This window comes from Halichoerus grypus, chromosome 9 (assembly GCF_964656455.1).
Source record: "Halichoerus grypus chromosome 9, mHalGry1.hap1.1, whole genome shotgun sequence".
Taxonomy (NCBI): domain Eukaryota; kingdom Metazoa; phylum Chordata; class Mammalia; order Carnivora; family Phocidae; genus Halichoerus; species Halichoerus grypus.
Window position 1 is genome coordinate 33,740,200 of NC_135720.1, and position 17,391 is coordinate 33,757,590.

General features: G+C 37.0%; 1 protein-coding gene across 5 annotated transcripts in view; it reads left to right on the forward strand.

The window, feature by feature from the left end:
- ARHGAP18 (Rho GTPase activating protein 18) overlaps positions 1-17,391 on the forward strand; it is a 192,431-nt gene that overhangs the window by 139,052 nt on the left and 35,988 nt on the right. For all 5 annotated transcript variants that reach the window (XM_036120854.2, XM_078054751.1, XM_036120853.2 and 2 more), the window contains 3 exons: positions 1,439-1,502; positions 5,850-6,028; positions 15,568-15,733. In XM_036120854.2, the coding sequence (XP_035976747.1) occupies positions 1,439-1,502; positions 5,850-6,028; positions 15,568-15,733 (409 nt within the window). The remainder of the gene's footprint in view (positions 1-1,438; positions 1,503-5,849; positions 6,029-15,567; positions 15,734-17,391) is intronic.

The window sequence follows — 17,391 nt, forward strand, 5'->3', positions numbered from 1 at the left end:
TGTACCTGCCCTGGTGCTTTTCTAGACTCTTCTTAGACTGCAGGTGAAGGGGAGAGTCCTTCCCGGCCAACAGCATGAGGTGAAATGTAGGCTCTGTCGTCCTTTCAAACACTTTATTTGAATGGAGATGAAAATCCAATAGAGTGATTATTTAAAAAATAATTATTTCAAGCAGACCTCTGTGTCTGATTGATCTAGACTCCCCTTCCTGATTCCTGAATTCCTTCTGAAGACTGACTTGGAAGGACGAAGTATTGCCCAGCCACACTTACTGGTGAGGGGAGCCAGCCATGTCCTACTGTGTCTATAAACCCTTGGAGGACCACAGTTTTCAGGTGTCACTGCCCCAATCCCTTCGAAAAAGAGTTTCTTTGAATATCTGAGCTCATATTCCCTGCTTGGTAATTTAGTTTTAATTTATCTCACATGTATTACTGGCTTTTTTTCTTAATTTGAAGAATTTTTATTTTATTACCTACATGTCAACTTGTAATTTTGTTTTATTATAGCGTTATCAAAATATAATTCACATACCATCTAATTCACCCATTTAAAGTCTACAATTCAGCGATTTTTAGTATAGTCCCAGATTTATAACCATCACCTCAGTTTTAGCACATTTTCATTATTTCCCAAAGAAAGCCCGTTAGCAGTCTTTCCTGTATTCTCCTCCTCACCCCTAAGCAACCACTTATCTACTTTGTATCTCTCTATGACTTGCTTATTCTGGACATTTTATAGATAAGGAATCCTATCTTGTGACTGGTTCCTTTTACTCAGTATACCGTTTTCAAGGTTCATCCATGCTGTAGCCTGTAGCAGTACTTAAGTTCCTTTTATTGCTGAATAATATTTTATTGTGTGGATAGACCAGATTTTGTTTATCTGCTCTGTTACTGGATATTACCAGTTTTTTGTAAGTTTGTCTTTACCCCTCAACTAAGTAGTGGTGTGCTTGATGGCAAGGACACTTTTTTTTTATAAAGATATATTTATTAGAGTGTGGGGAGAAGGGCGGGGAGAGGGAGAGTGAGAATCCTCAAGCAGGCTCCCCGCTGAGCATGGAGCCTGACACCTGACGTGGGGCTCCATCCCAGGACCCTGAGATACGGCCTGAACCAAAATCAAGATCAGTCCCTTAACCGACTGAGCCATCCAGACACCCCATTGGCAAGGACACTCTTAGTGTTTTTCATATTCCCTACAGGGCTTAGTATTGTGTCTTAGTGTTGTGTCTTAGTATTGTGCCCCTAGGGGGCAATCTAATATTTGTTGGATGATTGCTTGTTGATTATAAATATAGTACTTTTTTTTTCTGTGGTGGTTGTAATTCTGAGTGTGTTTCTTGTAGTCTGAAGATTGGTAATGGGATTATTTACAATACCATTTCTCTGGTTGTGAGTTGGAGATGACTCAATGGCCCACTTTCTATCTTTAGGCTCCAGATGGCATCAACTCACAGTCAGTCAGAACAGATGAAAACAAACATCAAGGAAAAGATGGTATGTTGGACCTGTTCTCTTGTATTTTCCTATTTATTAGCATAACAAACAGATACAACCTTTTAAAACATTCACCTTCAATTCTAGTAAGCAAATTTTGTTAAAATGCTAATATAAAGTGCCCAAATAGATAATTACAAAAGGCTGGGAATATAGTGGGACTTTGATTTTTTTTTTTTTTTTTGGATGTTTGTGTAGCTCTGTTCTGACATCTCTATGCATAGTCAGTTTTCCCAACTGTTTACCATGTTCTAGGTACTTTGTGACGATGTTTACCTAATTTAATTTACTCAAGAACTCTACATAGTAGGTACTGTTCTGAACCCGTTTTACAGATTACAATACGGAGGTTTATAGATAGGAAGTCCCTTTCCTAAGGCCATACAGCTAGTGAGTGGAGCTGAAGAATTTGGAGCTCCATTCTGAGATCATAAGTTCTTAATTCATAAATGGATTCCTCTTCAGAAAGTTTATAAAGGCTTAAAAAACAGTATTTTGGGGAATTCATTATAATTCTTTTCATACTTTTTCTCTTCTATACCATGGGTGAAAATAAGTATTAAGACTTCGTTAGCACTTAATCAAGAAAGAATTTGTAGCTTTTCCCCTTATTTGCAAAAAGAAAAAAAATATTCCCAATGAACCTTAAAAATTTAATCCTTACTGTGTTATTTAAAAACTGTAACAGAGGTGGTCTGTGGTTGCCAGATACCAGCTCAGGGACTCGTCCTTGTTTTGTTTATGTTCTTCAGACCTGGCACCTGGAGTGCTCACGCCATTAATAGTGTTGTATTGGGATTAGCGGTAGTAGGGGAGGAGTATCAGGCCGACTGTGGAGGACTGGGAAGTGTTTCCCGCCTTCTCATCACAATCGGATTAGTCCAAGATTACATGGGACGTCTGGGGGGCTTGGAACATCAGTATCTCTATTTTTCCTTCCATACTTTTCTCAGAACTTCTCTCCTGCACCCCTGCCTTTAGAAATAAGTAAATAAGTGTGTGCATGTCTGTATATGGACACAGACATGTCTGTATGTTTCTATCAAAGCCTTGCTATTATGTGGAGGTTTCTTTAGTTGTATGTATATTTTTATATCAGAATGAAATCACTGGGTGTTTCCCCAGCTCTGCAGACCAGCAAACACTGAAGCGGCAAGCCAGCTGGAAGAGCTAGTACTGGCCTGCTAGAGAGCTAGGTCATCGAGAGAGACAGATGAACCTTTTGTGCCAATGTCCGTATGCTTTGGGGAAGGGTGCCTGGCAATTGCTAAATGAATACTGAGTAAAACATTGTCCTTTCTTGATGTTTTCCTCCCTTGCCAGAGGTGGTAGGCTCTATAAACAGAAATTCTGGAAGACAAGTTCCTTATAAGAGTACTTTCCAGGCTCGCTTGCAGCTGCCGAGTAAAACATGACAAACTTGCCTGATTTACATCGCTTTTGCCCAAATGCTATGAGGCAGGCCTAGAGCCTCCGATCAGAATAATAAGACAATATGTGTAATAGCATCCGAGGCACTGAGTTTTTACCACTGCACCTGTGGTAGGCAAGGCCATATGCTTTCGATAGTCAGTGAATTAGCCGGTGCCATGTACATACTGAAAGGTTTAGAATGAAGGGCACAGAAAAACATTGTCTGGAGTTCAAAAATGGAGCTCATTCTGTTTGAAATCTGAAGGTGTGGGTGACCTCGTCTATTTTAAATGTTTTCCTACACTTGGGTTTTTATGTATGTTCAATGAGAGATATTTATTCTAAATGAAAAAGTCATAGCAGTCTTAATGTTGCAAGGGTTATCACATTTCAAATTAATTAATCAGCTAAGTATTATTCTTTTCATCAAATTATAAAACTCTATGTATGCGAATGGCCCATCGTTTTTATACCTACACTTAGAACATTAATAATGCCCAAATAATTTTTAAAACTTTCATGTTGGTACATATATTTACTTATTTCCTCTTGATTTCTTTGGAGGAGGGATAATTCTTTTTAAAAATAAAGGCACTTTGGAATATTTTGAACAGTTGAAAAACTAAGGAGTTGTGTAAAATATTTATAACCCAGAGCTATTGTTCACTTCAAAACCAAAGGAGAATAAAGAAATTATACTGTTTACACTTTAGGACTTTAAGAGTCAAAGGTTTATGTCAGAATTCTCTGTTAACTTTTCTCTATGAGAGTAGATCATTGATTCATAGATATTTTTATTAGCCAATTCACCATCCATTTCTTGTAACAATGCCTATTACCCCTGAAACAGTTTTTCCTACTATCTACCTTAACTTGATCTACCATTTGAACTCTTAGGTTCTTATGCTCCAAGTTTTTTTTTTTTTTTTTTTTTTTGCCACAGTTTGGAGGAAATTCGTATATATTAAATATATTGTAACTTAATTATAATTTCTCAATTTTGAAATCAACACAGGAGATTTTTTTTTTCAGGGGTACAGGTCTGTGATTCATCAGTCTTATATCACACCGAGTGCTCATTACAACACATACCCTCCCCAATGTCCATCACCCAGTTACCCTATCCCTCCATCCCCCTCCCCTCCAGCAGCCAACACAGGACATTTTTTATGTGGGGCAGTGGTGATATGGGTGTGTTGAGGGAAAAAAAAGAATAGTTTTAAAATTCTTGTCCATAAACACTCTGCTTCTGGAAAGGTAGCTTCTAATTTAAGAAAATGGCTAATCATTTTTTTTCCCCCTCTCAGAATGGTTTCCTAGGAAACCAACATACATACTCACAGTAAAACATAAAACAGTGGAAGCCAGTGGGAAAGGAAAACTAAAACTGTGCTCTGACATTTAATACTTTAAAAATTAATTGTAAAACGGTTTAGTTATTCTAATTAAAAAATTTGTCACAGGCTCTTGGAATAGCAACATAAATAGTATATAAATGTGCCGTAGATGGCAGCAGATAATTACCATCAAGGAGCTTCAAATTCATTCTTAATTTTGGAATTGGCATCGGTCAGTGTTTACCTATTATTTTAACTGGGAGATACTACCTGGCCACTGATGTAGTTTGCAGGGCCCAGTCCAAACTGAAAACGTGGGACTTCTTGTTGAGATTCCAAGGTGGCAACAGCAAAGCGTTAAACCCAGAAGGGGGTCCTTCTGAACACAGAGGCCCATGACAGCACAGGTCATGTGCCCAGAGGCCTGCCCTGCTTCTCAAACAGAAGTAATGAGGCTAGAGTTGTATTTATTCCTAATTTTCTATTGGGTGAAACAAAAACATATTTTTTTAATTTAAATGACTATAAACATATTTTTCTGAAGGCAGCAGTGTTAATAACACATGTATAGATATGGCATGCCTTTATTAAATTTTTAAATTAACTTTACCTTCTATCACCTTGTTGTGTTAGTACAGAAGCATGCAAATGCACTATGTAAGTTTATTTTGTAATACATAGCTGCTCACCATGATTTAAAAGTCTGCAATGAGAAAAAAACAGTAATCCTGTTGTTGGTTCCAAGGTTTCTCTAATGTGAGTTGTGTTTAAACCAAAAACTTACCGAATTATGTCAGTTAGAACTATTTTCTTCAAAACTTTAAAGCTAGTGTTTTCAGCAAAGAGGCTTGCCAATGTTAATTCTTTCCTAGAAGGTTAACAACAGACAGACAAAAAACAATATTAAACTAATTATATAGCCTTAAAATGTTGATGTAAATATCCAGAATTTATTTGACTAGGTTTATAGTTGTGAGAACCTTAATAGTCTTTGATATAATTGGGTACAAAACCTATTGGTTCCTGTACCAGGTACTTCCACACCTGACTCCCACTGTGGCAAGTTTTTGGCACTAACTCTTATTTTGGAATTCTTCCTCTGATAGGTAGATAACATTCCAGAAAGGAAATGCAGGGTGTGGAAGAGGTCTGTTCCAGTAATCTGTTTCACTCTGGGAAACTGAAATGGTGTATCACTAATTTCCCCCACTTTTTTTTTTTTTTTTTTTGCTTTTGCTTTTGCTTTTAATCTCCCATTGTAAAATCAAACGACAATTAAGTTTACTAAATTTTTGTGAGGCTTCTCATTCAGAGTTTGAGATCATCTATCAATGTTGGATGTGTCAACCCAGTCTAAGAATTGTGACCTCAGAGAAAGATTCCACAATTGAACTATGGATTCTAGTCTCCACCTTCCCTCCTATACCCTCCATCCGCCATTGGTAGGATTCTTGGAGTAAACTTTTTAAAGTATCCACTAATTACTGACTATAGTAAATAGTATTTTTCCCAAAAGTTTTTATGTAATTGATGTAAAGAAGTAAAAAAAAGAAACAAAGAAAATATATTAATTGAACCTTTTGGTTTTTTTCCCCAGACCAGGCATCTAGCCTACTTGTTGGTGAAAAAGAGCTCATTCCACTGGTTCCTGAGGAGGCACCTGCCTCTGAAACAGATATCAACCTGGAGGTATCGTTTGCAGAGCAAGCAGTCAATCAGAAAGAGAGCTCCAAGGAGAAGGCCCAGAAGAGCAAAGACGGTGATGCTTCGTTACCTGTACGTAGTACACTATTCAGATTTCACTAAAAGAGAAGAATGTATTTTTCAACAGCTTTTTATTTTGGAAATTTCAGATCAGGCAAACAGACAGAAGAGAAGCTGGAAGAAGAGTATAGCAAACACCCCTGCAGGATTCATGTAGACCCATTTAACAGTTAACATTTTGCAGCCTTTGCTTTTCCTCTTTCTACATCTCTCTGTTTATATGTTGTGCTATCAGCTATGAACTCACTTTTTTTTAATTTAAAGATTGATTGATTTATTAGAGTGTGGGGAGGGGGACAGAGAGAGAGAGACTCTCAAGCAGACTCCCCACTGAGCGCAGAGCTGCCCAGCGGGTCTCCATCTTCCAACCCTGAGATCATGACCTGAGCTGAAATCAAAAGTTGGACACTCAACTGACTAAGCCACCCAGGGACCCCTCACTTTTTTTTTTTTTAAGTAAGCCCTATGCCCAACATGGTTTTGAACTCAACGACCCCGAGATCAAGAGTCCCATAGTCTACCCGCTGAGCCAGGCAGGCGCCACCCCCCCAACTTTTTTTTTTTTTTTTAGCTTAACAAAGGCATACAAACACAGCTATAATACTTAAGAAATTGAACACTAAAGCAATAATTATATTTAACATATGGTCATATTAAAATGTTCCCAACTGTCACGATATTGTTGTTTATATCTTCCACCTTCTTCACCCCCATCTGGAATTCTGGGGTCCGATGTTGTATTTGATGTTGTATCTTTTTGGTTTCCTTGAATCTAAATCATGTCCCCTGCTTTTTCTTTAATATTTTTGAAGTGTGGAAATCAAATTTCTGACTTTGTTCCTCATGACTGGATTCAAGTTAAACGTTTTTGGCCAAACTACTGCTTAGATGAGGTTTATGCCTCTGATTGCATCATCAGAAGAGAGGCATGGCATCACATGGTCCCTTTATTGGTGATGGAAGTTTGACTCCTTCATTAAGGAGATGTTCACCACATCTCCCTGTTACGAAGATACCTTTTCCTATGTGCAGTTAATACTAATTTGTGATCCTTGGGACTGGGTGAATATCCTATTTGTCAGTAACAACCATTGCCCACCAGTGTCACCGTACATTTGTGATCCTTGCCTGAAACGGTAATTAAACTAGTGTTTGAGAAATGGTGATTTTCTGATTTTTTTATTCCTTCTATTATGATTGGTTGGCAATCTTCTGTAATACTTGCCCTCCCTTTTCTCTTTTTGTTTTTGAATATCACTATGGACGGAGGGCTTCCTTTTTTCAATGTTTTATAAATCATTATTGTTTTTCTTTCAAATTTGCCTAAATTTGACCCCTGGGAGCCCTCTAGGCTGGTTCCTGTGTCATTTTAACACGCTGTCATTCTTTGACTTCTTTGCTTTCTTGTATATGTTCCAGGCTCACTTTATACTTTTCTTCTCTCTGACTTGAAAGAATCCATTTCTTCAAGGAGCCCTGATTTCTTTTAGTAGCAAATGCCTCCGTGTACTGAGTGTTCTTGTTACTACTGAATATGTCTTACATTTTTAAAAAAATACATGTATTTATTTATTTTTGTAGAAATTCACACCCTACAAAAGCTAAAAGGAATTGTGTAATGAACTTCCCAGTACTTCCCCACTTGCCCCAACATTCATTAATCCACGGCTAGTTCTCACCTCTCCATACCCGCTACCAGTGCTCCATTCTGTGTTATTTTGAAACACATCTCTGAATTACATATTGTCATCTATAAATACATCAGTATGTAGTTCTAAAGGAGGGTTTTTTTAAAAACGTGCCCAGATTCCCCGTATTGTACCTAAAAAATGCTAACAATTCTTAATTTCCAATATCCAGTCAGTGTTCGAATTTCAAATTGTATCACAAATTTCATTATTTTTTTTCAGGTTTGTTTGAATATGGATCCAAGTAAGGTTTATGCATTGCAGTTGGTCTATATGTCTTTTGAGACTTTTAATCTCTCCCTCTCTCCCTTTCTCTCCATCCGTTTTTCTCCCCCTTTGTCCCTCAAAATTTATTTGTTGAAGAAACCTGGTTATTAACTTGTAGAGAATTTCCCCCTCTAATTCCTCATATTCTGTTTCTTAGAGATTGTTTGACTATAGATTTATCAGATTCAGTGTGTTTTTCTTTTTTTTATCAAGATTATTTCATATGTGATCATGTATCAAGAGACACAAAATAGCTGATTGTCTTTCTCTTTTTGTGAAATTAGCAGCTGCTGCTAATTAATGCTTGATCCATTTGCTTATTAATGTTGACAAGATGTTTTCATTTCTTCTCTTATTCATTTATTAATTTGAATACTTCTTTTAAGAAAAAGTTTCTCAAAACGGTTTTTATTTTCCAGTGTTCATTGTTTTGCTTCCTTCGCGTCTTTCACTAGTGACCAATTAGTGTTGTTGTATTTTAATTTCCTTGCAAAAACAGGATTTAGCTCATAGATGTAGACCTGACATGACCCTAGACGCGGTTTCCCGTGGCATCTGCCGTATCTACTATAGCTTCTGCTCTAGATCTAGAATTCCCTGTTTCTGTAAGAAACTGTGGTTCCATTTAGTAGAGGTATACTTTTGTAACTATGATCAGGACTCTAGGACTGTTCCTTTCTGGGGGTTGGTCATTGCTGAAAGCCTTTTCAAAGGCCAGAAGTACATCTGTTATCTTCTTTCTTCCATGCCGAAATAGTCACTGTCAGGATACCCCAGGTGATATAATTAGAACACATATAATTACTTGTTTGTTGTATCCTCAGTTAATGCCCAGCATTCTCAGAATAACAATACTACCACCGCTATCAACAATATGATTACTAGAAAAACAGTTTAAACTTGTTTTTCTTTTCGTCAGTTGTTTGTGTCCTTGAGATATGTCCCAAAAGGGCTGTAATAATAAAATGACTGTGCTTTAGGCTGCATAGGATAGTTATTCTCCGTATGGTTAAGCTACCAACTGAATACCTGGTGGGGTTAATGGTTTCATTTTATTTTCAATTTTTAAGGATTGCTTTTTTGAAATTTAATTTTGTTTGTAAGCATGTAAAATATTTACATGATCCAGAAGTCAGATTTAAAACCAAGATGCATTAAAAGTCTGGCTTCTGTCTTTGAGCCATCATTCTGTTCTTTCCCTCCCCTTACAAGTAAATTTACCTTCTAGGTAAACTCCTTTTCATTTTAACTTTATAGTTTATCCTTCCATTCTTAGATAAATGGTAGCCCACTCTACACACTTTTCTCAACCTAGAATTTTTTTTTTTTTTTTTGACTTAGTATATTCTGGAGATCACTCCATAGTAATATACAGAAATATTTCTCATTCTTTTTTATAGATACATCATACTCTATTGTGAAGATGCATCATAATTTACTCAACCATTTCCCTAATGGTAGACATCTAGGTTGTTTCCAGGTTTTACCATATATTACTAAGAATCTGTTTTTATACCTAATGGGAAAAGTAAAGGAATACATACCATTTGACTTGAAGAGATGACTTATGCTCCCAGACTATCAGGATAGTGACAGTCTATATCTCAACAGATGGAAGGGGTTGTAAATGAAGGTCACTAGAGTCTAATTTAAAAAAAATGAAGACATTGTTGGCTTTTAAGTTGTTAATTCAAAAGTGGAATAAAATATAAGTTCCTATATATTTCAGAGACTTAAGACTTCCTCTCTTATTTTATTCTCTGCTTAACATTTGTGCTCACCTCCCTTCTTGACTTTATTCATGTTGTGCCCCAAGCTTGAAATGACCTTCCCATTTCTCCTCTCTGTTGTTCCCTGTTTACCAAGGAAGTCTTACCCCATTCTTTGGGGTCTAGTTCAGTATCTAACTTTATTATTAAGTCTTCCCTGGTTGTGAATTTACATTAGATACAATATATAAAATAATACTTTAGCTATTAAGATGCCATGCTTTTGGTAATTATTATCAATGTATTCTTGTATTTATGCATATATGCATCTGTTCATCTATACAACCATTTATCCATAGGTCTCCTGGAAGGCATGGGCGTGTAAGCTTTTCACAAGTCCTCAGCATGGTTGATGGAATGAATATTTATATTCATCACTCTGAGGCAGGTGTCTAAGCAGATAAACCTTAAATTCCATTTCTACTCTATGCTCTCCTGCTTCTGTAAATAAGCAGTGAGCTTTATGTAAAAATACATTGTTTTCTGTTGACTTCATTTTTTTATTCATTTCTTTTATCTTACAGCATCAGGTAGTCTTTGTTAATTCTTCATGATCTCTCACAGCAGATTCAGATTTCTCCTCTTGGGGGTATAGCTCAGTGGTAGAGCATTTGACTGCAGATTTCTCCTCTTAAATGTGGAGATCAGGTTTCATAATCTTTAATGGGCTTCAGTTTGAAAATGTAGCTACTACTTGTTGTGTTTTGTGTACCCACTGTATCTCAGAAATTATACTCTGTAGTTATTTATCAAATGATCTCTTTGAGGTAGATATTTTGATTCCTATTTCTCATACAAGGAAACAGGTTATATTTTATGTGGCATGCTAAGACTTGGCTTTGGTGACTCAACTTTTGGAGCTGGAGTTTTTTCTGGAAGACCATGTTGACTCCACTTAATGTGCCCTGAAGGTATAAATGCATTTAATTTAGGTGTGAGTTTAAGTGGCTCTATATATTGGTGCTGCTGACAAACTCGTTCAGGATAGCTTGAGTTATTATATAAATAAGATTCTGGCTTGTTGGGTCCATCATATACAATAGAAATTTAATAATACTCCTTCACCCAACTTTGGAGACTGAACATTAAGGGTTTATGCAGAAATTTTTAAGATCATAGTTTTAAAATTATAACTGGTAAAGCCTATATCCTAGATGCATACCGATATTTAGTTCATAAGTCTCTATTTAATGCCTTTGGATTCTTATTGAATTATGTTTAATTCAAGTAAATTCTTGTTCTGTAATGACTTTGGTTGTCTGGTAACACCGCTCTGTGAATACTAAAGGCCAGAAACTAGGCATGGAGGCCCACGTTGGCAGTTTGCTACAGAACAGAACACCTTTGGAGGAAGCTGAAGGACAGTGGATGAGGTGTTGTTTCAGGATTGAGTGAGGACTCTGAAAATCAATAGCAGACACACACTTGTACACAATACAAAAATAGGTGTTTAGGGTTATGGACCTGAATTGTCAAGAGAAGGTTAAATTATGGCTCTTTGCTCTCCATTTAAAAAAAAAAATGCAAGAAATATAAAACAACTAAATTCAAAAGTTCATTTGTCTAGAAAAGTATTCATTCTCAGGAAATGACAATGAATGAAATACTGTAATAAAATCACATTTTACACGTGGAAAAATCTTGGGTAAGAGATGCATTTTCTAGCAGACCAGGGGAAAAAAAAAAGTCATCTGTGGAAATTGACCAGGTGAGGATAGATTCTCTTGCTTTCCAAGTCGAGGCTAGAAGTGACTTAATGTAGTGAAGTCAAGTCCATCAGAGTCCGTCATTACTGATGAAGTGCCTAAGGGGCCCTTTGTATTGTGAGGCCTGCAAAAGAGGGGTGCGGGCTGAGAGAGCTACCTGATTAATTTATGGTAACACATGGGAACCAACGACCTTATAATTTTTGAAAAATTGTATTTCACTTCATTCTTGAAGCAGTTTTCAGAAGGCAAAGAGCTTTTCTTTTGCTGAAATTGCATTGCCTTCTCTTAGCCAACGAACTGAACCATCCAGTCTATTAACTAAACAAAAATGACAGGAAACTTCATAAATATTTAAAGCTGTTGCTATGAATTAAACATTGGGATAAAGAACTAACTCCTTTCATTAAAGCACAATATTAAATAAATAAATAAATAAAGCTCATGACATAGATTGCTAGGTAAGTCAAATGTTGAACTAATAATATTTCAGGTTTCTCTAAACATTTACCTTGGCTAATGCTTTAAATAATTATATTACATATGTTTGGCTTATGAGATCAATAGCAACTGATTTTAATGAAACATTTAGAACTTAAAAAAAAAAAAAAAGGTTGGTAAATAGGATTGGTTCAGCCCTTCGGAAAACAATGCAATGAGCAGAACTCTGGGGCCAGGTCTGGAAGAAAATGTGAAAAGTTTTGTGTGATTTTGAACGTGAGGCTCAGTGTGAATCATAGGGCAGTGGGGAAGCATCCAGCCAGTGGCTCGTACCTCACTGAGCTTGATTCTGTGCTTTTCACCCCATAGGGCATGTGTCTTCGTTCGCTGAGTAGCCTGGGACAGAACACCTGCAGTGTGCCAGGTCTTTGGTCCAGTAGGGCTATGGAAGTGATTAAGACATGGCTCTTCTCCTTGAGGGGCTCACAGTCCTCTATCAATACCTTTCAACCTAGATTCCTCCCTGCATGCTGTGGTGGACAGAGAAAATGGAGCACAACAGAATGGTTATTGCTGAATTTAGGATCCAGAAGATCTGAATTTGCATCCTTATTTTTGTCACTGGCTGTGTGGCCATATTTAGTCTATTAGTAAGCCTTAATTCCCCACTGAGAATGTGCTGTAATAATTCTTATCAATGGGGACTTTTGCAGGATAGGACAAAAGGCCATTTATCAAATACGAGTATTAGCCTTATCATTTTTCCCCTTACCTTACAGTAATATTTAGGAGAAGAGGAAAGGCATGAAATCTTGAAATTATTGAAAAAGCTTTGTGAAAGAAAGGTAGTAATAACACTTAACACTTTCTGAGTGGGTTCTGTTGTTATTCCCATATTACAGATGAAGTGGCCGAGACGGCACAGAGGTGATGTAATTTGCCAAAGGTCACATAGCTAGTAAGTGGTGGAGACAGGATGGGCCACCTGAGGTCTGGCTCCACGTTCTCAACCCCCAGGCACGGCCCCATTAACACTTAGGCTGGAAATTCACTTAGACTGCATGTTTAATGATGTCTATTGCTGTTTTATTTCATGTTCTCATCGGGAAAAAATGTATTGCAAAAAGTTAAGAAAGACCTGTTTTCTCCTATAGTGGACTCTTTTTGAAAGTATAGCAGATTCTATAGCAGAAGTTTCTGTAAAGAACTATGTACAGAGGTTCTCTCTTGGAGTTGAGTTTGCTGGAAAGGATTTAGCTGCTGAGTTACCAAAAGTTATAGGTTTTAGGAAATGCTCTAAAACAATGATACTTAAACAGTTTGGTCTCAAAACCCTTTTAGGCTCTTAAAAAGCATGGAGGACTTCAGAAAGCTTTTGTTTCACCTGTCAGGAAGGATGTCGGTATTGGGGACAGTAACTATCACAGCTTCCAGCACTTTGATGAAACCCCAGATACGCAGCTTTCTGGCCAACAATCTGATTTCCTATTGTCGGGGCCTCTGTTGTCCTCCTGGACTTCCAGCTCTGTGGAAGTATGTTGTAGCTGAACCAAGAAAGAAGGCCTACTCATATTTCTACAGAAATTAGGATTGCATGAAAGATTTTGAGGAGATAAGAAGACTGCTATATGTGATTTTGGAATGTGAAGAATTTCTTTGGCTTGAGTTCCCTGGAAGTTTGTCACTGGCCTGTCTTCTTGAACTATGAAACATGAATATGTAGACTAAGGAATCATTTCTCGTGATAAGTAAACAACAAAGACTGTGGGAGTAGAGGTTTTGCTTACGTCAGTTATACCTATGGATATTTACCATATTAGAAATTAAAATTGAGAAATTCAAAAATTATTAATCCACTTTAAGTACAGTATTACAGTTAGCATAAATAACTTTTTTTTTAATGAAAAATAGTCCTGTTTTCTAAAAACAAACTATTAAGAAGTGTGCCATGGTTTTACATTTCAGCAACTCCAGCGTCTCACTTTAGTAGAAGTCAGTTGGATTCTCACATCTACATCTATATTCAATCTGTTGCAAAAGCACCTATCTTATACCTTTGGAAAACTCCAGTGTACACTCATGAGCGGATGGGAGTGAAAAAGGCAAATAATGTCTTAGGATTAATTATTAATAGTTTGGCCTCATAGGCTCCTTGAAAGGGTATTAGGTAACTCTTTGGTTCCCTGGACCTGACTTTGAGAACGGCTGCTTTAAGACCTGTTTTTTGCACTGGATTTTAGACCAGGAAGTGTTAATCATATGGTGAAAAAATGAGCGACGGGAATAAAAGGGAACTAGTTGAACATCCTTGGCCATTAAATGAGGAAATCAAGGGTAAACCCAAAAGACATAGCCTTTATAACCATTTTTTAAAAAAAGATTTTATTTATTTGACAGAGACAGCGAAAGAGGGAGCACAAGCAGGGGGAGTGGGAGAGGGAGAAGTAGGCTTCCTGCGGAACAGGGAGCCCAATGTGGGGCTTGATGCGGGAATCAATCCCAGAACCCTGGGATCATGACCTCAGCCGAATGCAGATGCTTAACGACTGAGCCACCCAAGCGCCCCCTTTATAATCATTTTTTAAATCAAACCATTAGAGAACAATCACAGTTTTAGGAATCAGTAAATACAGTGGGACTATAATTTGTATTCAGCGTATTAGAGAAATTCATGTTTTTACTTTGTGGTTTGTTTTCTTAGATTTAATGTATTTAATATTAAAAGTGGCTAAATAAGTGGTGGATAATATTTGTGAAAGGCAGAAAACAACGAAATACCACTTACTTGCCTGTGATCGTGGTATCTCTAAGTCTCTTTATTCAGCAGTGAAAGTAATAATAATAGCAGCCATATAAAGGTGCTGGGGAAGTGCCAGGCAGTGAAACTCCACAACAGCCCTCTGAATTAGGTGGCCTTTTCCCCCTCCTTCTCCCCCCTCCACCTGTTCCCCCCTCATCCCTCCCCCCTCTAGCTATGCGCACCTCCTTCCTCCTCCCCCCTCCCCTTCTGCCATTTTAAAGAAAGGGTAGTTAATCATTTGGCAGATTGTTAGTAGCTGGCCAGTAGCTAGATGCCTGGGAGGCATTCTGGCTTTTAAAGTCCATGCTGTTACTATCCCTTGCACTCTCCCTGTCGCCCCAATGCTATGCAGACCTTCTGTATCTACCTTATTTGGGGTTTTATGACAACATTATAATATATATTACATTACAAATATTCAATATTACCCACCATATTATACATATTTGTGGCAGTAGCATAGGTTAAGGGTACCTTGTACATTGTAAGTACCCCCTCACGGCTACTATTCCTCTTTCTCTTCCTCTTCTTCCTCCTCATGGTTTCTCTTGACTCCTAATCTTCCTTTGTTGTTGAAAGTCAGTAAGAGTTCTTTTTCTCCTTCAGTTTTACTGTCTCTGTTGTGCTCTTAGCCCCTGGGATCAGTACACCTGGTCCATAGTCTGGTCGCCTTGTCTGTTGGACTTCACATATGGACTTCCCACAGCTTTGAGGATCATCAAGAGGATGGCTCTTCATTCTGACTGGAGCAATTTTGCCATAGCTTTCATTGTCACTACTCTGAGTACAGCTTCTTTCTATAGTTATAGTTTTGTCATCTTTCACTAAAAATGGGGTTAGACCCTATAAACCCTTACTCTATTAATGGTACTTATTTTAGAATTTCAGATTGCCAAAAGACAAAACAGGGACCACCAGGATTGGTGACCTAGCACCCCAGGACATGAAGAAAGTTTGCTATTTAGCCCTCATTGAGCTGACTGCCCTCTATGATGTATTGGGTGTTGAATTGAAGCAACAAAAAGCTGTGAAAATCAAAACAAAAGGTAATTTTGAAATGAAAAACAGTTGGATTTACTTCAAAAGAAGAAAAGATGAACTTAGCTTCTTAGTATTCTTGGAGGAGGAAACACCTACAAAATAAACCAACACTTGAATACATCTAGAATTCAGATTCTAAAACATTGCCTTCAAAAACTTTGTAACTTGATAAACATGCACTATTCTCCTAGACTATAGAAAGTAAAGAGATGACCAAATACTTAATTACCTTGGAAGGAAATTCTGAATTAAAGAATCTTTTTTTTTTTTTTGAATCAAATCTTAAATGCACTCTCATTCGAAAACTATGTGTAAAAGATACATTTGGTACATAAACTTCTTTATTTCCAAAATCAGATCTTGAAAAATGACTTTAAGATAGTTGATCTTGGTTACTTACTTTTGCTTATTTATTTGATGGGAAATACATGGGGTAGTTAGTAGCCTGTCCCTTTGCTCATATACATTCTACTTGTAACTATTTTACAAAGCATTCTTCACTCTACTAAGAAAATAATGCCATTGTGGCACATAATGCCACTAAATTGTACTCATTGTGGGTATATGTAGTTTTTGTTTTGTAAGCAACTTGCTTTACCTATTGCATAAACAGACTTTGTTTTTTATAATATGATAGAGAACAGACACCTCCTCAGTTTTTATCCAAGATTTTATTGGTCTGGAAATCCAGATAATTCTCTATTAATTTAACAAAGTTTAACTGTTTAGGAATCTCTGACCTCTTATTTAACTTTTAAGTTCTCTCCTAAAGAGATACCAAGAATGAGGATTATCAAGTTGCTATGGTAACATTAATAAAGACACAAATTCACCTGATTTAAGTTTTAGAGGCAATTTCTCTATAGGACTGAAGTATACCTTCCCTCGAGGTCCTCTCTCCCATGCTGGGCCCCAGAAGACCTCATTCTGTGCTCAGCTCCTCTGAGTATTATAGCTTAAGGCTTGGGATGGTGAATTTCTGAGTTAAATGGTGCTTCTGATTTTCCGCAAGGCCATTATGGATAATGAAAGAGTTTAGATGTTTTTTCAGAAGCTTGTCACAAAGCCTTTTCCAAATATAAAATAGAAATATAATTTAAATAGCTGTGACTCTGCTCAGGACTTTTAAAATGGCTTAGAGAGGCTTTTTTATGTTTTAGAATTGCTTCCTAGCGGAGAGAGAGATATTAAGCCATTCTCATTAAGAGTATAACTATTAACAGAATAGATTTTCTTTCCATTTTTAAAATATTTTTGTAGCTCATCTAATATATTCATTTTATAAACTAGACTCTTGACATTTTTGAAGATTACATTTTTTTTTCATAATTCTTAAGCTACAAATTATTAGGTTACTGGTATTCTCTTGAATGGCATCTCTATCGAGTGTCAGTTTTCAAGGTCCTTGTTCCACAATATAATTCCGCCTTTCCTTGTTCACAAATGATTTGTATCTCCCCTGATGATGTGTGTTACACGTCTGCACTAACTGTTCATTAAGTGATGGGGGTGGGGTGGGGGGTGCCAAGCAGAAGCTATTGCTCACACCAGACTGAAGGCATATGATTTTAATTTAGAAAAATTATAAATTATTACCTTTCAGTTCTTCGTAGTTATTCCCAAATATACGAAACTACAAATCTCAATTCAAGACTACCAAGTG